This window comes from Lynx rufus, unplaced genomic scaffold, assembly GCF_022079265.1.
Source record: "Lynx rufus isolate CCGP_SWC_20201006 ecotype Redwood Valley unplaced genomic scaffold, mLynRuf1.p SCAF_9, whole genome shotgun sequence".
NCBI classification, from domain to species: Eukaryota; Metazoa; Chordata; class Mammalia; order Carnivora; family Felidae; genus Lynx; species Lynx rufus.
In genome coordinates this window covers 97,164,987-97,187,975 of record NW_025814897.1, presented here as the reverse complement: position 1 = coordinate 97,187,975, position 22,989 = coordinate 97,164,987, and the positions used below count along the sequence as shown (strand labels likewise).

At 58.7% G+C, this 22,989-nt stretch overlaps 1 protein-coding gene across 3 annotated transcripts in view; it reads right to left on the bottom strand.

Annotated features, from left to right (window-relative positions):
• Positions 1-1,096: 1,096 nt before the first annotated feature.
• CD82 (CD82 molecule) overlaps positions 1,097-22,989 on the bottom strand; it is a 50,870-nt gene continuing 28,977 nt past the window's right edge. For all 3 annotated transcript variants that reach the window (XM_047070793.1, XM_047070792.1, XM_047070794.1), the window contains 7 exons: positions 20,600-20,672; positions 15,761-15,885; positions 15,597-15,671; positions 5,505-5,606; positions 3,306-3,509; positions 2,264-2,347; positions 1,097-1,951 (listed from right to left, as the gene is read on the bottom strand). In XM_047070793.1, the coding sequence (XP_046926749.1) occupies positions 1,874-1,951; positions 2,264-2,347; positions 3,306-3,509; positions 5,505-5,606; positions 15,597-15,671; positions 15,761-15,885; positions 20,600-20,672 (741 nt within the window). In that variant the 3' untranslated portion in view covers positions 1,097-1,873. The remainder of the gene's footprint in view (positions 1,952-2,263; positions 2,348-3,305; positions 3,510-5,504; positions 5,607-15,596; positions 15,672-15,760; positions 15,886-20,599; positions 20,673-22,989) is intronic.

The following is a 22,989-nucleotide window of genomic DNA, read 5'->3' as shown; positions in this document are numbered from 1 at the left end:
AGCTTCCCTTTTTGCTTTGACCACCAGGAAGCTCGGAGGCAAAATTAGATATGGCTCAACCAAACGACCAGAGCTCAAAGACGGCAACTGCTTTCATTTTGCATGCCAACTTGATTTATGGATAGTACCGACTAGGGAAGGATTCTGAGGCTGCAATGAGTAACATTTGCTTTGAGCATGGCCTTGGCATCTGGGCTAAGGCAATGAGAATGGCGATCGACTAGTGATGTCTGCTCTGAGTACAGCCATGGAGAACACGTGAGGTGCACAGCACGAATGTGCCACCACCAGGTGGGGCAACTCAGCAGCACTTATCTCACCCATGCCTCTATTTCCTCATAATTTTGTATTTTCCCTGTTACGTTTTATATTTTATTACCCGTACTTCCCCGTGGAATGAAGCAGGTCATAAATAAGCTGGAATGGCTTCACTCAGAGCCCTCAGACCTCCGTGCACTGTAAGAGCTCCAGGGAGAGCCTCTGCCTGCAGCGGAGAGCGGCCTCCATGGAGCTGCAGGGTTCCTCGGCCCCTGGGGCTGTCCCCGTGCCTTCCGCGGGCTTGAGCCTGTGGAGCAGCCACAGAAAGTCTTTTGCAAGAAATTAATTAGGTTCAGGTCAACAGACACACTGTCCCTAAAGTGTGTGTTCCTACCTCCCGGCTGGAGACAAGGTTGTCTGGCCTGCCCCCCCGCCCCCCCCCGCCCTTTTGGGGAGCATCTGTGGCTACATCTTATCAGGGCCTGGGGATCTAAAGCAACATGAATTAGGAATCACTGGCGGGCTGCTAAAAATGCAGATTCTTTTCCAACCCAGATCTGCTGCATCAGAACCCCCGGGCCCTGGAATCTGCATTTTCACCAGTGCTCCTGCTGGTATGAAAGGCTCACCAGCCCGGGGCTGGTGGGGTGCCTGGAAGTAGCCATGGAAGGAACAACTTCGGGCTCCGCCGGGCTCCTTGGCTGGGACAGCAGCGCCACCTGGTGGGCCCGGTGGAAACACCTCCCAGCCACGGCCCTCGGGGCCCCGCTTCAGGGGCCACCGGCCTCTTCCCCGTCGGTCCTCCCGACCTCAGAAGCAGTATCTCCACGCAGCCAACTGGATTGTTACAAATCCTCTTTAATAGTTAGTTGTCAAACCTCGAACATGTTTCACAGAGCTACGCACAGAGCCTCTCCCCACCCCCTCACAAGGCACAGCCTCACCCACCCATTCCCTAGGGGGCAGACGACAGGCCAGCCTAGCTTCTCCCAGGGGAAAGCATCCTTCCCCCGGTCCCTGGATAGCGCGGGATCCTGGTGAATGCAGGGTCAGCTCTGTGTCATGCCCCAAGGGTTCGCCCTTCGGATTCCCGGGGCTGGGGCCGCCCAGGGAAGGGTTGCTGCTCCTACGGTCAGGCGAAGCCCGCCCTCTCCCACTGCCTTCAATGAAAATGTGAAAACCAAAGACAGAAGCGTTATCGTGGAAAAAAAGTCTACCCACGCAGTGGGCATCCCCTGACAGCCCAGGGTGCCTTATCCACCCCCCACCCCCACCCCGACCCTCAATTTTCAATACACTTCGCCATCCAATATATACAGTTCCCAAGGCAGGTAGAAACCCAGTCCGCCCGTGCAGGGACGCTGCAGGGAGCGTTTTCTCTGGATTGCTAAGAGAACCCTGGCGGTAAGCTGAGGATCCACAGAGCACCCGGGGCTCAAGTCTGGAGGCAAAAAGGTAGGGACAGGGGTCCAGGCCCCAGAAAGCCCCCTGCTTCCAGCCGGCACAGGATGGGTGTGGGGGAGGGGGGTGGGAGGTGAGCCTGGAGGAGAGCCAGGGAGACCCCGAGAAGCCATGAGGCTGGGGGACGGGCAGGGAGGTGGGGGCGGCAGCCGCCTCAGTACTTGGGGACCTTGCTGTAGTCTTCGGAATGGATGTGCCGGCACAGGCAGATGGACAGGAGCATCCCCAGGAGCTGTTGGGGGAGAGGGCAAGAGTCAGAGGGAGTCAGAGGGAGGCAGGGCCACCCAGGCCCCCGAGCGGCACCTCACTGTCCGGGTCGGCGAGGGTCACGGGGTTTGCACAGGATTAAGCAGACCCACAACTAAAGCCTCATGCCCAGCCTGTGATTCCAGCGGCAGAGGGGCCCAGGGAGGGGCAGTGGTCAGGCCAGGCCTGCTGCAGGGCCTCTAGAAGCTGATGGGCCTCAGCCTCCAGGGGGCCTCAGCAGGGCAAGGACAATGGGATATGGCTGGGGGGGGGTAGGGTGGGGGGAAAGGATTCCGACCTCAGTGACAGCCACGCCCACACACACGCCTAGGATGATGCCCATGTTCTCCTGCAGCCACACCTGCACCTTCTTCATGCAGCCCTGCAAGGGGAGAACACAGCCATGTCACCCACGCCCAGCCGCCTCACCCCTCCATGCACAATCACCAGGAGGGCCCGCCCCCAGCGCAGAGGGCCTGCAGAGAGGGGAGTATGCTCCTTGAATGGGTAAATTAACGAATATGTAGAGGCAGGTACAAATGACAAGCAAACAGATGAATCAAGGGCAGGAACAGCTAAGGGAAGGAAGGGGGGAAGGAGGGAGGGAGGAGGAAGGAAGGAAGGGAGGAAAGAAGGGAGGGAGGAAGGGAAAGGAAGGGAGGAAGGTTAGGAGGAAAGGAGAAGGAAAGAAGAAGTTTCGGTGGGAGGGAGGGAAGAAGGAAGGAGGGAGGGAGGAGGAAGGAAGGAAGGGAGGAAAGAAGGGAGGGAGGAAGGGAAAGGAAGGGAGGAAGGTTAGGAGGAAAGGAGAAGGAAAGAAGAAGTTTCGGTGGGAGGGAGGGAAGAAGGAAGGAGGGAGGGAGGGAAGAAGGGAGGGAGGAGGAAAGGAGGAAGAGAGGGAGGAAGGAAAGGAGGAAAGGAGAGAGGGAGGGAAGGAAGGAAGGAAGGTAGGTTAGGTGGGAGGGAGGGAAGAAGGAAGGAGGGAGGGAAGAAGGAAGGAGGGAGGGAAGAAGGAAGGAGGGAGGGAAGAAGGGAGGGAGGAGGAAAGGAGGGAGAGAGGGAGGAAGGAAGGAGGAAAGGAGGGAGGGAAGGGAAGGGAAGGGAGGAAGGTTAGGAGGAAAGGAGAAGGAAAGAAGAAGGTTAGGTGGGAGGGAGGGAAGGAGGGAGGAGGAAAGGAGGGAGAGAAGGACGAAGGAAGGAGGAAAGGAGGGAGGGAGGGAAGAAGGAAGGAAGGAGGGAAGGAAGGAGGGGAGGCAGGAAGGAGTAGCCCAGGCAAGCCTGACTGGCCTGTGCCCGAACCCATGAGTGCCCCAGGCCCAGCCCCAGCTCCACCTTGCACGCACCTCACGGTACACGGGCCAGAGCTCAGGGTTGTTCCCGCTCTCGGTCCTGTTGCCGTCAGGGGCCTCGCAGAAGCCCGTCTTCACAGGGAAGCTGTCATCCCCCTCCTGGTCCTCACAGGAACAGGGGTAGGTGACACCGGTGTGGTTCATGAGCTCAGCGTTGTCCGTCCAGTTGTAGAAGCTGACCCAGCCACAGCACTTCACCTGCCGGGGAGACCAGCCGCTTGTGGCCCTGGCCCTCAGGCAGGCCGCCCTCCTGGCCGGGGTGGGGTCTCCCAGGACGGAGGCTCGGATCTGCCGCTTTCAGGTACCAGCCCCCCGCCCCCCCCGCCCCGGTCCTGCCCAAATCGCCAGGATCAGAGTTCAGGTTTCACTTTGGCTTCTGTGAGCCACGGGGAATTTAAAGGGGCTTTCAGGAAACACATACCATAAATATTAAAACAGGAGGAAAAATAAATTGGGAGCAGTAAAAATAATAAAGGAGAACAGGAGGGACGTTCAAGTTGAAAGACAGAACGTAGTCGTATAGGACACAAGAAAGGTGGACGGCACATAGTTGAAGAGTCGGGGGGGGGGGGGTCTAGAGTCGGGCTACCGGGTTTGAATCCCAGCTCTGCCACTGACCAGCGGCTCAACTTTGTGATCTTTGTGGCTCAGGCGTGTGGTCTGTGCCCCCCGCCTGCTTCCCTCCCATCTCAGGGTGGCGGGTGCCTGACGGGCAGCCCGGTGGCCAGCAGGGGGCGAGCCAAGCACGCTCAGGCTCCCCGGGCTGCAGGCAGTAGTTCCTCCCGGCTTCATCTGCTGGCAGGGGGGTTGACGCCTCTGAGGGGCACCCCCAGGCCCTCACACGCTCAGCAGGTGTCCTGGGCCCTTCCACCACACCAGGCAGAGCCTCCTACCCTGACTGGTGCCAGGATCTGTCCCCAGCCACCACCGGCCCACGTCTCAGTGGTTGTGCAGGAGCAATAAAACCTCCCCACTCACGTGGTGCGTAAGGGCCGTGGGCTTCAGAAACATCGCACACGGGCATGGATCAACAGCCCCATTTTACAGACGAGGAAACTGAGGCTCAGGAAGTGTCAGAGTTGGTATTCCAGCCCCCGGGAGCCTGACTCAGTCAGCTTTCTTAGCCCCAGTTCCAAGCGGCGTCTGACAGAATGATCTAGAGGCCTTGTCTGCCTCGGGAACCCCCCAACCAGTCAGCTACCTCCCACGGTAGGGTGCACGCCATCCCTCGAGGGACCCAGCTCTGCCCCAGACTCCTTGAAGGTGTACGTGCTCATCTTGGGACAGCAGCCTCCTTCTAATCTCAGCAATGGCGGGTCACACGGAGCGTGTGACGAAAACATCTTCCTGCGCGCACCGAGCCTTCCAGCTGACACAGCCCCCCCACGCCCCGAACTCGCCCCATCTGATCCTCGCCATCACTGGGGTCCATTTGTGGGTGTGGTGAATGGTTCACCACCAGGGCAGGCTGGGAACACAGAGTGCAAGTCACTCACTCATTCATTCAGCCACTCATTCATTCATTCATTCAGCCATTCATTCATTCATTCAGCCATTCATTCATTCATTCATTCAGCCATTCATTTATTCATTCAGCCACTCATTCATTCATTCAGCCACTCATTCATTCATTCATTCAGCCATTCATTCATTCATTCATTCAGTCAGTCGATCTCTCTCTCTGTAACTGAGGTGGAATACCCAAACACTGGCACAAACAGCTTGATGTTCACACACACATACTGGCATTAACTGCCAGTTGCATCAGGATTTGGATAGAACCTTCCTCTCACCCCAGAAGGTTCCCACGGCACCTGTCCTGTCAATACCCTCCCAGAGGTAGCCTCCACTCAGACTCGTGTGAGCATATCAGCCTTGGCACACGGTTCCTCAGCCCCCAGGACGGACTCCCGACACTCCCCAGCCTGGCATGACACGAGGGCCTTCTTCCTGACCCCAGACCGGAGCGCTGCGAGCCTCGGGCAGCCCCCAGGACCCTGGGCCCCCTGAGCGAGGGACTGTGGTGGCTGGGGCGCCAGGGAAGGGGACGCCTCAGGGGCCCCCTTGCCCCCAACAGATACGCACGCACAGACACGGTCACTGGCACGTTCTGTCAGGGACACGGACACCCAGACCCAGACCCACACAGGCCGGGACCCTCACGCCGCCCTGTCCCTGCCACCCCCGCCTCACCTGAGCCTGCACGTAGTCCCAGGCCTCCTGCAGCCTGTCCTCGTGACCATCCTTGTAGTTCTGAATGAGCTTGGTCACGACGTTGCCCATCTCCTCCTTTAGCTGCAGAGCGGAGAACAAGATCAAAGGCAGATTTCCTGAAACCCGTGCGCCACCTGTGGTCACATCTACTCAGAAGGCCTCTCTCCTCACCCACCCCAACTCTAGGGACACGCTCTTGGCCTGAAGGCATTTCACTGTCCATTCCAACTACTTTCCTGGTACTTCCAGGGCGCCAGCCGCCTGCTGGCCGCCACACTAAGCCCGGAGCGGTCAGGGCCAGCCACTCCCGCCCTATGCTCTATTCAGCAGTCAGTGGCTGCAGGACCCTTTAAATGTGCATCTTTCCATGTCACTACTGCAAACCCTCCAGTGGCCCCCTGTCCCTCTCGGGAAGAACTCCAGCATCATCCCCTCAGTGGCCCACAAGGCCCTACGTTGTTCGGCCCCTGCTCCTCCCAAACCCCCTTTCCTCTGCTCTCGCTGCTTCTGCTTCGATTACGCAGGTCTCCTTGCTGTCTTCCTGCCAGGCGCGCTCCTGCCCCAGGACCTTTGCACTTATTATTCCCACCAGCTGTTTTTCCCCTTCTCCCAAATATTAATAAGGCTCACTCCTTCACCTCCTCCAGGGCTCTGCTTCAATGCCACCTCTTCAGAAAGGTCCTCCTAGATCACCCTATGGAACACATCCCTTCTCTATCCCCTCCCCCCACCCCTCCCAGGCCCTCCTCGACCTGCAAGGGCAGGCAGGCTGTGTTTTCCTTCCTAGTGCTGTCGTCCCGTGCTCATTTGTTTTCAGGATTTATTATCTCTCCCCTTCACTGGGATGTCAGCTCCATGGGAGCAAGGGCTGTACCTGCTGAAGCCTGGCCGGAGTAGGAGTGGTGTGCCTGAATAGCGAATGGGCGTGTACTCTGTGCCACGCCTCACACAAGGCTGGTACTCACACTCTCCCAACTAACTAATCCTCGTGCCTGCCAAGGCCCCACAAAATCCAGATCCTGACCGTCCTGATCCCCCTCTGTGCTTGGGAATTCGGGGTCCCTCGGTGACGGAGCGAGGCACCTGAACCCCACCAAGAAAACGGCGATTCGCAGAGAAGGGGTGCAGGGGACAAACGGTTCAACCCCAAAGGCCCTTCAGCGGAGCTCCAAACAGAGGCTCGCGATTCGGCAGCTTTTCAGGAACAAGTCAGCTGTGCAAAGGGAGGCAAACCCGAAACTGGCTTTGAGAACTGAGAACAGGGAGGGCCCCAGGCTCCAGGTAGGAGTAGGGGGGGGGGAGGGGGCAAGAGCCAGCCCCAGCCTGGCCCCGCCTGGCCTCTCCCGTGGACTTTGTTCCGGGGCCTTCCTGGCACATCAGCATGAAGAGGCTGGTCACGGCCTCCTGCTGTCACCACAGAACCCCAGGGCGAGGGGCCAGGGCGCCAAGGGGACGGCCGCAAACCTGCCCCTGGGTTCTGGGGAAAGGATTAGGATATGGGACAGGTACTTCCAGGCAGGGGTTTTCAGAGCCCAGCTCATAGTGCAGTGAGTGGGTTTCCGCGAGAACCCCACAGGCGGCTCTCACATAGCGCTCAGAGAACCCACATCCTCCGGATGGACCCACAGGCCTGGCTCCCTGTTTCCTGCCCACCCCCCCTACAACCCTGGGAGACTAGCCTCCTCCCCAGGACGGATCTCTGCCCCCCCCAACCCTGGGACACTAACCCCTCCCTAGGACGGCTCCCTGTCCCCCCCCACAACCCTGGGACACTAGCCCCCTCCCCAGGACGGCTCTCTGCCCCCCTCACTAACCCTGGGACACTAGCCCCTCCCCAGGACGGTTCTCTGCCCCCCCCCACAACCCTAGGACACTAGCCCCCTCCCCAGGACGGCTCTCTGCCCCCCCCACAACCCTGGGACACTAGCCCCCTCCCCAGGATGGCTCCCTGCCCCCCCACTAACCCTGGGACACTAGCCCCCCCCCCCACTAACCCTGGGACACTAGCCCCCTCCCTAGGACGGCTCCCTGACCCCCCCCTACAACCCTGGGACACTAGCCCCTCCCCAGGACGGCTCTCTGCCCCCCCCCCACAACCCTGGGACACTAGCCCCCTCCCCAGGACGGCTCTCTGCCCCCCCTCACTAACTCTGGGACACTAGCCCCCTCCCCAGGATGGCTCCCTGCCCCCCCACAACCCTGGGACACTAGCCCCCTCCCCAGGATGGCTCCCTGCCCCCCCACTAACCCTGGGACACTAGCCCCCCCCCCCCACTAACCCTGGGACACTAGCCCCCTCCCTAGGACGGCTCCCTGACCCCCCCCCCTACAACCCTGGGACACTAGCCCCTCCCCAGGACGGCTCTCTGCCCCCCCCCCCACAACCCTGGGACACTAGCCCCCTCCCCAGGACGGCTCTCTGCCCCCCTCACTAACTCTGGGACACTAGCCCCCTCCCCAGGATGGCTCCCTGCCCCCCCACTAACCCTGGGACACTAGCCCCCCCCCCCACTAACCCTGGGACACTACCCCCCTCCCCAGGAGGGCTCTCTGCCCCTCTCCCTCTTGACACAACTCCCAGCATGGTACTTTTTGTTTCACTCCCCCCCCCCCCACCGCGAGCTTCACGATTTGCAAAGCTTTCCTGTTGGTACTAATCACAACAACAACAGTGGCTAGCTTTTATCAAGTGCGTGCTCTGCACCAGCACCGTGCTAAGCACTTTGAGGGCATCGATTCATTTTAAGACTCAGGGCAGACCGGTCCCTCGTTTTCGGAGATGCGGAAGGCGAGGCCCAGAAAGATTAAAAAACTTGGCTGGGCTCACGCAGTCAACACGTGAAGAGCTGGGATTTAGACCCAGACTTGTCTGATTCCCAGCCTAAGTGTTCACCCATTAAGCCTTGCCAGCACTTAAAACGCATGGCCAGACCCTGCAGTAGGTCAGGGCCGTGTCAAGGAGGGCCCAGAGAAGCTGAGTGGCCGGCCCCTGTCACACAGCTGGGGCCGGCTGCCTGCGGGTCTCGGGCCTTTGGGCCCTGACCGTCTGTTCTCCACCTCTTCTCCCCAGTGGGCGGAGGATCCCCGAGGCGAGGCGCGGCAAGCAGGGGGGTCCCCAGGGGCATTTGCATGGCGGGCTGCCTCTCCCACGGCTGTCCCACCTGCCTGCCCCAGCGACCTAGACTCTATTTATTCCCCAGCGTGGTTGCCACAGCAGCCCGGACTTCCCTATTTCAGTCCCTCTGAAATGAGAAAGCGATGGAAGCTGGGTGGTTTCCATCGAGGCTGGGTGGTTTCCATGGAAACACCACACCGTCCTGCAGCCCAGAAGGTAGCTGAAGGACATAGCCGGGCCATAGGGGCCAGGGCGTGGGGCTGGTTCAGCCCGGAGCGGATACCTGGGGATCCTGAGGCCCAGGAAGCCATGCTGGGAGCTCAGGGAGGTCACCTTGGCAACCAGGTACTTCTCCTGGGACCCGAAGGAACAGGGAGGGGGAGCGGGAAGATGCCCACTATCTCACCGCGCCCCTGCCTCCGCAACTTGTCCGCTCTGCACTGGATTCTCCCTTCTCAAAACGGTACTTGCTTTCCTCAGGGGTAACCACCCCTCAATACGTCCACGGGGCTGGGAAGCTCTGTCCCTCCCCCCGCTGACGCGGGCAAGTCCCAAGCGGCCACTTGGCGCTTTCCACACCCTGAGTAGAGTGAGTGGTTCAAGAACGGGCTTGTTACCCGGCGGGACCTTCTCTTTCCACGAGTCTGGCGGAATGAGGGCCTATGTTGCTGGCGGCCACCTCAGGCTCCCCTGGGGACGGCCTGCCTGAGAAGGGAGCCGATGGAGGAGACCAGGAGCGAGGGATGGAGAGGGACAGAGTCCTGGGATCCAGCCGAGCCTCCGGCCAGCTCCGGCCAGTTTGGGTTGTGGCACTATCTGTGCGATGAAGGGTCCTGCCCAGGACCGGCCGTGCAATCAGAGCCCAGTGCAAAACGAAAATGCGGGGCCCCTTGCTTCAAAATGAGTAAGAATTTCGGGGCGCCTGGGTGGCTCAGTCGGTTGAGCGTCCGACTTCGGCTCAGGTCGTGATCTCACGGTCCGTGAGTTCGAGCCCCGCCTCTGGCTCTGTGCCGACAGCTGGGAGCCTGGAGCCTGTTTCAAAACGATTCTGTGTCTCCCTCTCTCTCTCTGACCCTCCCCCGTTCATGCTCTGTCTCAAGAAATAAACGTTAAAAAAAATTTTTTTTTTTTTAAAGAAAAAATGATTAAGAATTTCAACACAGCCATCAGAGTATACACCAAGCATGGACTCTTGTAAGTGTAGGACCCTGTGTCACACACCCAAGAGGCCAGCCCCGGTCCCGCCCAAGACCACCACCTTCCCCATTTCCCAGAAAACAGGCCAGAGAGTCAGAACAACTTCCCAAGGTCACGCAGTGAGCGAGCAGCAGAGACACGACTGTAACCTTGATACGTGCAGCCCCAGAAGCCTGAGATCTCAACCACAGCAAGCCGCCCCCTGTCTCCACCTGAGGCCAGATGCCACCAGCCTCTGGGGTGACTCCCTGTTACCACAATGCTGGGCTTTTATTTCACCTTGCAGTGGCTTTTCACAGAAAGGTAGAATGAGAAGAGACCTTTGAGTCCCGCACGTCACCCGAATGTAACAGTCCTTCCTACACTTGTCCAGGTTCTGCTTAAATGCTCCCTGTGATGGGGAACTCAGTACTTCACAGAATAGCACATCGCAGGAGCAGGGAGGCTTTTGATACAAGCAATGCACTTTAAGTTGAGCTCAAATGACTTCTACCCATTCCTATTAGTTCTCATGTTCCCCCTTCCTCCCAAGTCCCAGATGGGAGCATACGGGAACAAATCAAATCACTCTCTCCCAGGACAAACCATTCAGATACTCAAGTCCAGACTGTGTCTCCCTTTACCCCCTCCTCTCTGGATCCTCTGACCACTCCTTGGGATGGTGTCCAGACCTCTCTCCATGCTCTTTAATGCAGTCAATTGCCCCCTAGGAACAGGGTGCCCCCCCCCCCACCCCGGCCATGCAATGTAATGGACCCACATCTTCCTGTCCTCTCCTGGGGTTCCCACAGGATACATTGCCAAGTGCTTTGCCAGAATGCAGATACAGGGGCGCCTGGGTGGCTCAGTCGGTTGAGCGTCCGACTTCGGCTCAGATCACGATCTCACGTTCCTTGAGCTCGAGGCCCGCGCCGGGCTCTGTGCAGAGCTCAGAGCCTGGAGCCGGCTTTGGATTCTGTGTCTCCCTCTCTCTCTCTCTCAAAAATAAAAACTAAAGAAAATGAAAAAAATAAAAAAGCATGCAGATACAGCAGATCCGAGGCATCATCCTGGGATCCCGATAGGAAACGCGGGCCCTTTGCAATGGTGAACTCAGAGGGGGAAGCCTGTTTATTCCTAGTCCCCACCGCCTCCGTCTTTCCTGAAAGCCAGCCACAGTCTACACAAGCAGCTAGCCCAGAACTCCCCAGGCTCCCGTAGTTCCTTCGGGCAGAGTCTGAGTCAGGCACTGCCCTCCGCTGCCATGGAACCACACAGGCCCCAGCACCTGACAGGTATGCCCGTCTCCATCCCACTCTCTCCATGATTCCCTTCCAGAAGGGCAGCTTGGACGCCTTCTTCCCTTTCCCGAGAGGGAAGGGAAAGGCCACCTCTCTCTGTCCTGGCTCCAGCTGCCCACACCCAAGGCCGGTAGAAATCCAGGCCGGTGGACCAGGAAGTTTCCAGCACAGTGAGCAGGCATCTCACAGAACTGCATTGTCCTCAAGGAACCCGTCTTGCCACCTGTACGTTAGGGTGTGGGCGCACTGGCTCTTCTGAGCTTCCTAGGTGGGAAAGAGGAGGTGGGGGAAGGGCATCACAGTTCTCCTGACCAGCCTCCCGGGGGAGCATCTAGCAGTGTGGCCCAGCCACTGTCACCACCTCTACCCCGCAGCTCCCACCCAGCCCACGCAAGCCCTCAGCCCCTAGGCCTTCTGTTCAAGCCCCCGGGGGAACCCACCGAAGCCCCGGTGGCCTCCCCCGTGCGGGTTGTGGGCGGGTTAGCAGTATGGCCTGCTTAAGCACGCCAAGGCCAGTGCCCGACATCCTGGCAAACAGTATGTTCACGTCCTTCCTCCTGACCCTCTCCCACTCTCCACTGCCTGCGGAGAACAAGTCAGGATCCCAGAGTGTCAGAGCTGGGAATGGCCCCAGACCACAGCTGAGACTCAGAGAGGCCGGGTAAATCGTCCGAGCCCACCCCAGAACACAGGGCCTCTGGAGCCCAGACCTGGGCTGTGTCCACTAAATAGGCTGGATAAATAGATGAGGAAACAGCCAGAGGGAATCTTCACTCCCAAATCCCGGTGCCCACAGCTCTTGCTAATACTCAGGTTCCACCAATGGCAACAGGTACGGCCGCCATTTACTGAGCCCTTACTAAGCATCAGTGAAGTTAATGACGGTGACAATCGCGGTAGACCCTTGCCACGGAGCCAGCAGATGTCCGCCCTGGGCGGGCACGACGCTATGCCCTTCCCACGCGGCGACAGTCTTCATCCTCAGCAGAGCGCTCTGAGGCGGCCCTTGGGGCCAGCGTGCTCTGGCACCGAGGAAGGTTCCCCTTTTAGAAAGGGACTGGGGTTTGTGCCACACCCCGTGGTCTCTCCCATTCATAATTCCCGAGGGACTCCTAAATGGGGGTAAACAGAGGCCATAAATAGCCTTGCTTCTGCTTAGGTTTGATTTTGCCACCAAATGGGCTACAAGTGGCATTTTTTGCCTTTCAAAGTGGTTCTTGGGTTTCAGGATTGCAGATAAGGGGGGGTGGGGTGGACACGCACAGTTACGGCTGGTTGACCTGCAAGGCGCGTGAGGCACAGAGAGGCGGGCAGGGTCACTTGCCGGGGGGCCTCAGAGCAGGGATCGCCACCCAGGCAGTTAGGTTGTGGCCTTGAGGCCTTGGCCCCCACCCTATTTTATACACGTGTTGCAGCGTGTGCTCGCTTCAGCCCTGGGAGTGGGGGCCCAGCAGGCTTCCCCTCGATTTACAGATGCGGTAACCCAGGGCCTGAGAGGCCACGTGTCTTGCCCAAGGCTCCCAGCCTCCCCTGTCGCTCCCCTGGGGACAGTGGCTGCTGAGAACTTGGGGCAGGAAGGACAAATGGCATCCCCGGAGACCTCTTCAGGGGGGGCCCGGTGGCTCGTCCTTCCCACCTGCCCGGGAGGCCTGGAGAGTGAGGGGAAGGATGGGCCCTTGCTTTTAAAAGGCCTCTTCCCTTCAGGCTCAGCAAGGCTCACCTCCCCAGCTGGACCTCATCTGCAGGAATAAACATCATCAAGGGCATGTTTAGTCTTCCACCGGGATTTACAATGTGCTGGGAAAGAAAAAATAAATCATTCGTTCCAACTCGGGGTGATAGAGTGGTGCCAGAACTTCCCCAGCAGAGCCAGGAAACGTCCCTCTGCCTTCCCGGAGAAGAGGGGGGCCAAGCTGAGGCAGGCTGGGACCCGGAGGCATGAGATGTGGAGCCCGAGGGGGGTGGGGTGCGGTAAGCAGGAGGCAGAGGGGGGAACAGTGGGGTGTGACAGTCTGGACTGGAGTCGGGAGTCCCGATTCTCCAAACAGGCCTTGCTCTGGGGCTGTGGGACGCCTCTGAGGCAGAGCTCCTGGTCACTGGCCAAGCAGAGATTATGCCAGCCCACAGGGAGGCAGCCTGCTGTAGCGGGAGGCATGGGCCTTGGGTCAGAGGGATCGGGATGGAATTCTCCACTCTGACGCATCCGAGTCATGTGTGGCTGTGTCCAAAAGTCATTTTGCTTTTCTCAGCCTCAGTTTCTTCAATTGGAAAATGCTTGTACAACTGAACCAAGTACCAAGTTACTACTCAGCTCCTGGCACGTGCTTGTCATCCGATAGATGACGGTACATGGGCGCCATCTTTATTAACGTAGATGGGGAAACACACAGAGGATGAGAAAGGGACCGCTCAAAAACCTTATAGAGTCGACCAGCTTCTGAATCACAGGAACTCACTGGGGCCCTGTTTTTATTCACCCTGATTATAAGGTACCACGGACTGGGTCTCAGAGAAGCCCTGGGTGCCAGAGGGCTGAAATGAAGACCGGATCTCATGAGCTTTCACTGGGAAGAGTTTCCCTCCCTTAAACACTGCCTTCCTGTCTGATCGCCAAGCGAACTTCCTTTCATTTACCGAAACCACTATTTCCCCTTTTGCCTTGGCTGCCAGGAAGCTCAGCATTCAAGTTAGCCCTCAGCTACCATGAGCATCTCGTCCCCTGGCTTCAGGGACACTGGTTTTCCTCTTCCCATCTCTCTTTTTGATTTTAGCGACCCTGTGCCTGTGTTGGAATTCAGCTCTAATTCTCCGGAGAAACAGGCTGGGTGTGATTTATAAATAAGTAAGGCAGACTCAGGTAGGGACCACGGCAAAGCAAATTTCACCAATATGAACCCAGAAAGCGAGCTGCCTGGGTTCAAATCCTGGCTCTGCCACTTACTAGCCGTGTGACCTTTGGTCACACTGCTTAATTTCTGTGCCCCCATGTCTCAAAACGAGGGTACCATGCCCACGATCCCCTAGGCCTTGTAGTGGGGAAAGCACAGTGACTGTCGTGTGCGTGCAGCAGCCAGTACCAGACCTGTTCTAGGCTCTGTTCGGTGTCAGTGGCTGATGATGGTTGAATGCTCTCTCACCTTCCTTGTAAGAGTGATTTGAGGCAACTTGACCTTCAAGTGGTAACAGGCGGGGGCCCGCTAGCCACCAGCTCTGCCTCCCCCATTGGTGGACAAGAACTGTAATGCTGGAGGAAGGCAGGGCCCCCAGGGTCAGCTGGGTCACAGGCCACGTGCAGCGGGTCTGGGGCGAGCTCTGGCCGAGAGTCCGGGAGTCTGTGCCCTCGCCTGGCCCGGCCACAGGCTGGCTGGGTGCCCTCACCCTGCACCCGTAGGACGGGGATTCACACGCTACCCTGAGAGGGAGGGCATGGTGAGGATCAGTCAAAGAATGAAAGTCAAGTGGCTGGCCTTGTACTCAGTATATGGTATGTGCTGAACCAACCGCAGGGATGCTGGTGATTCTAGTTACTATTATTGTTGTTCTGGCCACACCCACCCCTCTCAACACCTGCCTCCCCGTCTGTCAACATAACACAGTGCACAGCTGCCACAGAACAAGACCGTGTGGGAGAAGCTTCTAGAACATACCATGTGCACATAATAGGCGCTCCATAAACGGTAACTTTGACGGTCACAATCGACTGGCCCACCCCACAGCTATTCCCGGCTCCCTTCTCCTTTGTGCCTGTCTTTGGAGACCCCTTAAAGCCAGGGGTGCCTTTGCGACCCCGTCTGGGGAAGGCTGTGGGAGGACTTACTTTGCCTTTGTCCCTTTCCCTTTCTTCTGGCTGCAGCAACACAGATGTTGCGCCTGGTGCTGTGGCAGCCGTCTTGTGACCGTGAGGTGAGTGCTGTCACATAGTGAATGGCACGCACGATCTTTGAGACTCCAAACCCGGCTTCTGGTTACGTCGATGGCAGACGTCTTTCGGGTTTAAGCCACAGTAAGCCTGCTTTTCTATTCCTTAAAGCTGAGTGCCTTCCCTGTGACACAAATGTTTTTGCTGACAGTCCCCTGCCTGGGCCTCATGGCATGATCTAGTACCTGCTGAGGTGCCTAAGAACAAGGACAACCATGCCAAGCGCTGTGCTGGGTTTTACCAGAGTAATCTCACTGCTTGCTCACCAGAACCTTGGGAGTTGAATGTATTATCGTCCTTAGTTCCCCAGTTTGCGGAAGGCGAGACGGGCACAGGGGCAAGCGGCTCGCCCACCGCCCTGCAGCTACAAAGTGCTGGGGCACAGCTACCGCGTTCAGGCCCTGCAGCAACTCTGCCCGAGACGGGAGATCGCAGGGACCGGAGGGCTGAGAGGCTGCCAGGCACCTCCTGGGTTAGTCTGGGACAACTCAGAGGGCCCCTGTCTCTCTCCCACCCCCGGGGCCCATCCCCGCCCAGCGGGGACCCGGGAGGCTGCTTACCTGGCCCATGTTGAAGTAGAAGAGGGCTCCAGCGGTCACCTGAGCGATGAGGATCAGGAGGAGGAAGGCAAAGTACTGGGGGACACAGAGCAGCACGGAGTCAGCCGGGCACCGCTACCAGGCGGCCCCCACCCCGCGCCCCTCGGCGGGCCAGCCGCACTCACCAGCCCCAGCAGGCAGCGGACCTCCTTGATGGCACCGATGCAGCCCAGGAAGCCCATGAACATGGTGACAGCCCCCACGCCGATGAAGACGGAGGCCCCCACCTTGAGCGAACTGGAGGAGGTCTCTGGGGATGGAAAGAGGGGCGTTGAGTGCAGCCCGGGGGCGGCTCACCCTCTTGAAGCGCACCACCGTCGGTCCGGAGCAAAGCCCGCAGGTCTGGGCCCGCTCCTAACCGCCCCACCCTGGAGTCAGAGTGCTGGGGTCAGCCCCCACCCAAGGACCCGCTCCCTCCCCGCTTTGGGAGCTACCTCCCTTGGATGTCCATGCCCCCTCATCGGTCCCAATCCCCAGCCCTGCTTCGACGCTCTCCTGGGCACTTAGGATTGCAAAGACTATGTTTTAGTGATGTATCCTGCTCCTGGCCTACTGGCTCCGCGAAGGGGTGAGCCGGATGAGGGCAGGGGCTTTGGTCCCCGCTGAACCCCCAGCTCCCCGAATACTGTCTAATGCAGCAAAGAGCTACCTGAATGAGTATCTGCTGAGTTAATGAACTGCGGACGGGCAGGTTCTGCTGGGGCCACAGACACTGAAGGCCTGCTTTCCTCCTTATCCCTGTAATAATAAACCCCAGCCTCTCTGGCCCACTCACTGCCCTCCAGAGCCTCACGCACACCATCTCTAGCTCTGACGTCATCCTGCCTGGTAGGCTGGGGCACAGCCGCCTCACAGAGGCTCAGAGAGGCCCAGGGGCAAGCGCCGAGCTGGGGTGTGGAAAGCTGCACGCCCCCAATTCCACGCTCTTTCCCCTGACGCATGGGGCACGCGTGCTGACGTAGGCGTGATGCTCGTTCGTTCACTCAGCCAACAAATCTCCCAGGTGCCCGCCGCGTGCCAGACGTTGTGCTGGGCTGCTGGGGGTACAGACTGATGAGGTCCCGACACCGAGGAGCTGACCTCCAGTGGGCTGGGGCGTGGGGGGCCATAGGTAAACAGTACAGATCTCTGGTTTGGGGGCAGGCCAAGAAGCCACGGAGGCCAGCTCAGGTAGAGAACCACGGGGCAGGGAGTGGGTTGGAGGGGTCGGGGAGGCCGGTCTGAGCAGCTGACATGTGAGCTGAGACCAGGATGGAGAAGTGACCTGGTGAAGACCTGAGGGGAAGGCATTCCAGGCTGTGGGAACAGCAAGGAGGAAGCAGGGGGCCTGACGTATTTGAAGAAGGAGAGACAGAAGGCGAGGGTGTGAGTCTGGCAGTAATATGCGTGAGGCAGAGCGAGAAGGGCCTGATGGCATGAGACCCTCTTCAGGGAAAGAAGACCCTCTTCTTTCCCAAGAAGCCCATCACAACACTCACGACAACAGGGCACAGCTCCTGCCCACCTCCAGCCTGCTGGCCTGGGATGCGCTCTACCCGGAGGCCGTCACGCGCCTCCCGTTGGCAGGGGCTGCGGACTCCTCCCACGACAGCCCCTGTACTCTCAGGGAGACAGCCGGGACAGGATGTTTCCAGAAACCTGGTGGGCAGCCTGGAGTGTATTAGTGTGGGTTCCTGGGTCTATCACAACTAACAGACTTCCCTGGGGACCACCTGGAATCTGGAAGTTTAACCTGCTCTCCTAATGACTCAGCCGTGGCCAGGGCTGACACAAGTGACCGTCAGCAGGGAGAACACTGGCCGGCTCTCTGGGGGACCTCGGAGAAGCTGAGATCCCCACCCTAGCCACCGAGGGGGTGTTAGTGCCCTTAACAAAAAACTACAAAGCCGAAATGTGGGTGGATAGGAGGGCCTGATTCGGTTCCACTTCCTGGTCACAGACAGAGTGTTCTGGAGCTCCGGAAAAGCCCTGGACAGCCCACTCCATTCTGGGGGTGCCAGGGCTGGGCTGCCTCCGCCCAGTTCCTCACAGGAGCCCCCAGGCAGGCGGGCAGTGCCCCTGCTGTGGTGAGTGTAGGGGGCTCCGGGCACCGAACCAGTTTTCATTCCAGGCTCTCGGCAATCGGCACAGGCAGGGGGGAGGCTGTCAAGTGTCACTTTCTCTAAGCTTCCCGGGTTTGGGTTCCTCCCAGGGACACCTCCCAGAAAAAAGACACTGGCACTGCCTAGAATCCACTGTGTGCCAGCCAGAACAAGGCCCTTTATCCGAATCATCTGCTTAATTTCCACAACAGCCCGATGAGGGTAGATTTACATCCCGATTTGTCCCTACGAGCCTTGAAGCCCAGCAAGGCTAACAGGCGACCCAGGTGCCCAGGGCTGAGACCCCAACTCGGGTTCTCCCCCAGGAGGCCAGCCCAGATGTGGGGTCTCGGTTTCTCAGAACAGTTAGTGGACATCAGTCCCTGACCTCACCCACGGTCTCAGGCTGGCCCTGGTCTCAGCATCTGGACTTAGGAAGGGGACAAGTGGACATTCTGGGGTGGCCCTCCACTGTGCACAGCAGAAACATCTTGGTCTCACCAGGCCTGGCAGCTACCAGTGAGGTAGGAAGGGACCCAGACTGAAAGGGGCTGGGGCTCAAATCCCAGCTCTGCTGCTAATGGGCTCAGCCTGGGCAAGCCGTTCTCCGGCCTCTATTTCTTGCTCTGTGAAATGGAACGAAATCCTACTTCTTAAAGATGTTGTTATAAATGTAATCACTTGTGTAGGGTTTACTTTTCACCAGGAGCTGTTCTAAATGCTTTTCATGTATGAACTCACTGCATTTCTCACCATAACCTTGCAGTATATTCTATTATCCCCATTTTCCAGATAAAGAGGCACAGAGAGGTGAGGTAACTTGCCCAGGATTACCCAGCTAGTAAGTAAGCAGCAGAGACAGGATTCAAACCATGGCAGCCCAGCTCCAGAGTCTGTGCCCCTAACCACTGCACTCGCTTCCTCTCGTTAAGGCATGAATGTGTGGGACCCTGCAGGACAGGGGCTTGGGGCTCCGGGAGCTCAGGACCCACGCCACCTGGTTCATATCCCAGCTCTGCCTCCTAGCTGTGTGTCCTTGGACAAGTTACTTCCCCTTCCTGTGCCTCAGTTTCCCCCACTGTAAGATGTAACGCCTGGCCCCGTGGACCCACGGTTAGGTAAGGGAAGAGCTATGTCATGCAGGCCAGGGACACAGGTCCCAGCTCTGAGCCTCACTTTGTGTGTGATTCTTAGTAAGTCTTTTTCCTCTGGTAGGTTAGTGTTTACAAGCCCTGGCTGGGGAAGCCCCTGGGGAGCTTTTTCAAAACCATAGTACTCCAGGCCCCCACCCACACATCAATGGAGTCAGATCCCTGGGGCCCTTGTATTTGTGAAAACATTCCAGGTGCCCCTAGGGGACCTCTAAATTCTGGCAGCTCCAGAGTCTGAGAACTGATGTGGGAGGAGGCGGGAGAAGCGGCAGGAGGTTCCTGGGGCCTGGGGCCTGGGGCAAGGTGCAGAGGGCAGGGATACAGTGGGCAAGCCGGACTTTAGACTCTGCCCCATGGCGTGGTGCCTGCTGGGTGTAGGCCGCGGCCAGGAAGTGGGGAGCCTGGGCCTCATCAGGGCCCATGGAGGGTGGGCACGGGGAGCGTGGGCACCCCGCTGGGGCGGGAGATGCAGACCCTAGCCCCAGAATGGGGGTACAGTCTGCAGCCCCTCAGGAAGAGGCCAGACTACCAGCCCCAGGCCACATCGGATGTGGCTGGACGGTGGATCGTCCTTGCTTCCTTTCAGGTCTGAGGGGCGGCCTAGCCCCCTGGGGCCACAGTGACAGGTGTGGCCTCTCCATCACCCATCCTAGCCTGGTTCCGCTTTATTCAAATCAAGCAGCTGTCACGGGCCTGAGTCCAAACCTGCGGCCTCAGCAGCAGCTGGGAGGGAAGCGAGCCAAGGATGCACTCACTGATGGGAGTGGCATCCCTGTGCTACTGGGGGGGGGGGCCCTCGGCCGTGCCTCCCTTCCACCTCAGGGCAGCCATGAGATCAGTGCAGCAAGCCTGGCAGGCTTCCTGGAGGAGGCTGTGTGTGCGTGTGCGTGTGTGTGTGTGTGTGTGTGAGTAGACCTGGAAGGGCTCTTGTCAGCGGTGCAAGAGTGCCTTGGGCTTCTTTCCTCCTGCTTCAAGAGTGAGAGAAGGGGCCTCCCTGCTGTGGTTCCCCTACCATGGGCAGCGGTCAGGACCAAAGCTCTCGGGGTTCAAATCTCACACCCGTCACTCGAAGCTAAGTGAACTTGAGCCAGGGACATCACTCCTCTGAGCCTCCTTTCTTCATTTGTAAGGCAGGAACAGAAGAGTCCCTACCTCACGGGGCTCTTGAGGGACTAAGGCAATTGTCATGTGTAAAACGTTTGGCCCCATGCCTGGCGCATAAGGAACACAAACAATGGTTGCTGTGCCCGGTGGTTTCCTCCTCAGCCCACAGGCCCCAACAGTCTGACTGGCACCAGGCACATAGTAGGCACGTCACCAAATCCTGACAATCCGTCTTTCCCGGCCTTTCCTCCATCTACCTAAACTGACTGGGGAGGGACTGTTGCCCACATTTTGCTGAGCCGGCAAATGGAGGGAAGGAGAATATAAGAGGCTTTCTCAAGGTCAGGGCTGAGGGAAGGGCCGGGAATGGGAGAGCAAGCCTCCCTCAACCCCCCACTGTTCTCCAGACAACAGCAGCTTTGTTTAGGGAGGGAGAGAAAATTCCTTCTGAAAACCCCTGCAGAGGGGGCCCAGGGCAGAGTGCTCAGCACAGGACTTGGGCCAGGCCCTGAGGGCAGCTGGAAGAGGGACCGGCTTTGAGGCTCAAGTCCTCCTGCGGTGGCCCTGCCTGCTGCCCCGGACCGCCACTCCAGAGCCAGCCGGGCAGGGGGATCAGAGGGGTCCTTACGCAGCACAGAGATGAAACTGCTCCTGTCGGCCAGGATCCACACCCCGAAACCCAGGATCACCGCGCCCAGGATCTGGAAAGAGAGGGTGCAGTCAATGGGGGCCTCTGAGGGCCCCGCGGGCTGCCCCTGCAGCCAGGCCAGGAGGACACGGCGGGGGGAAGGGGGCGGCACCACCTCCATCCCCGCCCCAGCCCAGGGATGTCCGGGTGGCCTCAGGCCCTGCACCCCAAGTCCCGGCGCACCCCAGCCATCCAGACAGCAGGGCCTGCCTCCAGTCTCCCCCACCGCAGGCCCATGGGTGGTTAAACCAAGTCAATCAGCCTCCCCCCAGGGATGCCCTCCTGCTTTACCTCCTGGCTCTTCCCCAAGGCCATCCCCCTCCCTCCCCCAGCCCATCTCAGGGGCCACAAACATCCCAAACCACCTCTGGGGAAAACCCTGCACGGACTTGAACATCAAGGTCCACTGGCCACTTGCCCCTCAGAGCTCGGCTTCCACAGGAGCCCTCCTGACTCCCCCAGTCCGGCCAAGGGGCCCCTACTCTGTGGCAACCACTCCTGCACCCTTCTCAACAGCCATTCCCGCTGGCTTTATTTTCTTTTATTTTTTCAATGTTAACTTACTTATTTTGAGAGACAGAAAGCGTGCCTACACACGAAAGTGGGGGAGGGGCAGAGAGAGAGGGAGAGAGAGAATCTCAGACAGGCTCCACACTGTCAGCAGACTCCCAGCTGAACCCCACAAACCCGTGAGATCATGACCTGAGCCGAAATCTCTAGATGGAAGTTCAAACCAGCGGACTGAGCCACCCAGGCGCCCCTCCTACTGGCTTTAACCAGCTGTGTGTGTCCTTCTCAGGCTACTCCGTGAGCTCCCTGAGGGCAGGGCTGGGCTGTATGCAGCTCTGTATCCCCAGGGCGCCTATCTCACCAGGTGCTGAGTGCTCAGGAAATGAACGAGATCCGGAACCCACTGTAAAGGCAGGAATAGAAAGGTAAACCTGGGGAGAATGGGTGGCATAGGCCCAGGGATTCCCTGCCTCACACCAGGGTGGCCCCCAACCTGAGCCTACTCCCCAGGTGGGACCCCAGCGGAGGCTCACATCCCCCCAAGCCAGCTAAGGCTGGGGAAGTGCCTGTAGCCGGGGCAAGAGCACAGGTTCCCTTTGGGAGCAGAGGACCCTGCATCACCCCACAAATCACCCCACAATGCTGGCCTTCACCCGGGGCCTGGTCTGAGCCCACATGAGGGTCCCAGCATGCCACCTCCCGCCTCCATCACAGGCCCTGGGCTCCCCGCTCAGCCATCAGGTCCTAAGCTGCGAGGCCAGCAGCTGCTGATTGAGCCTCAGCGTGGGATGAGCACCCCAGCCCACGGGGCTTGAACAGCCTTGCTGTGCTGTCATTAAAGCAGGAGCCAGGACCACAGTAAGGAAAACGGGGTGCTTGCCTTGGGCATAAAAATTAAGAGGACACACACACACACACACACAGCCCAAGATAAGAATTTGCAGCAATTACTTTTAAAAACCAAAATTCATTTTAAAAATCTATGATGAATGAATGGGGCGCCTGGATGGCTCAGTCGGTTGAGCGTCCGACTTCAGCTCAGGTCATGATCTCGTGCTCCGTGAGTTTGAGCCCGGCGACGGGCTCTGTGCTGACAGCTCAGAGACTGGAGCCTGTTTCAGATTCTGTGTCTCCCTCTCTCTGACCCTCCCCCCGTTCATGCTCTGTCTCTCTCTGTCTCAAAAATAAATAAACGTTAAAAAAAAATTAAAAAAAAAATCTATGATGAAATATCAAACTTTTAAATAAAGGCAGGATCGGTACCAGTGATGTTTTTCCTTCTGAAAAGAGCGGAGCCCTGAGAGGGCACAGCGCGGGGCTATTTCTCGTCCCCAAGTGAGTGCCTCACGCACCTTGCCCTAGTCTTGACCCCCTTAGAGACAGTGGCAGCTGATGGCAACCCTACATTTGTCCCCCACTGTCTCCCAGCAGGTCATGAGTCCCCTCCTCCCTCCTTGCCAGATGGGCCCTGTTACTGTCATTTTGCAGATGGGGAAACTGACGCCCCGATTTGCCAGAGTTCGCCCATTCCTCCCATCAGGGGCTGAAAGCCAGGTCTATTACTCTAGGCCAGATGGTGGCCTCAGCAGGGATACCCGGGGTCTGTCCTGGGTCTTCACCTGGAAAGCCAGCCTCTGGGGACAGTGAGGCTACTGGGACCCTGCTGAGCCGGAGGGTTCGAGTCAGGTGGGGGTGCCTCGGACTATATAGCTTGCTGGGAGGAGGCAGGACTTTACAGAACTTGGGAGTTTGATTCCCAAAGACTCCTGAGGCCCTGCCCACCCCAACTCTGCCCCTCACAGCACAGCTGGCCGATGGCC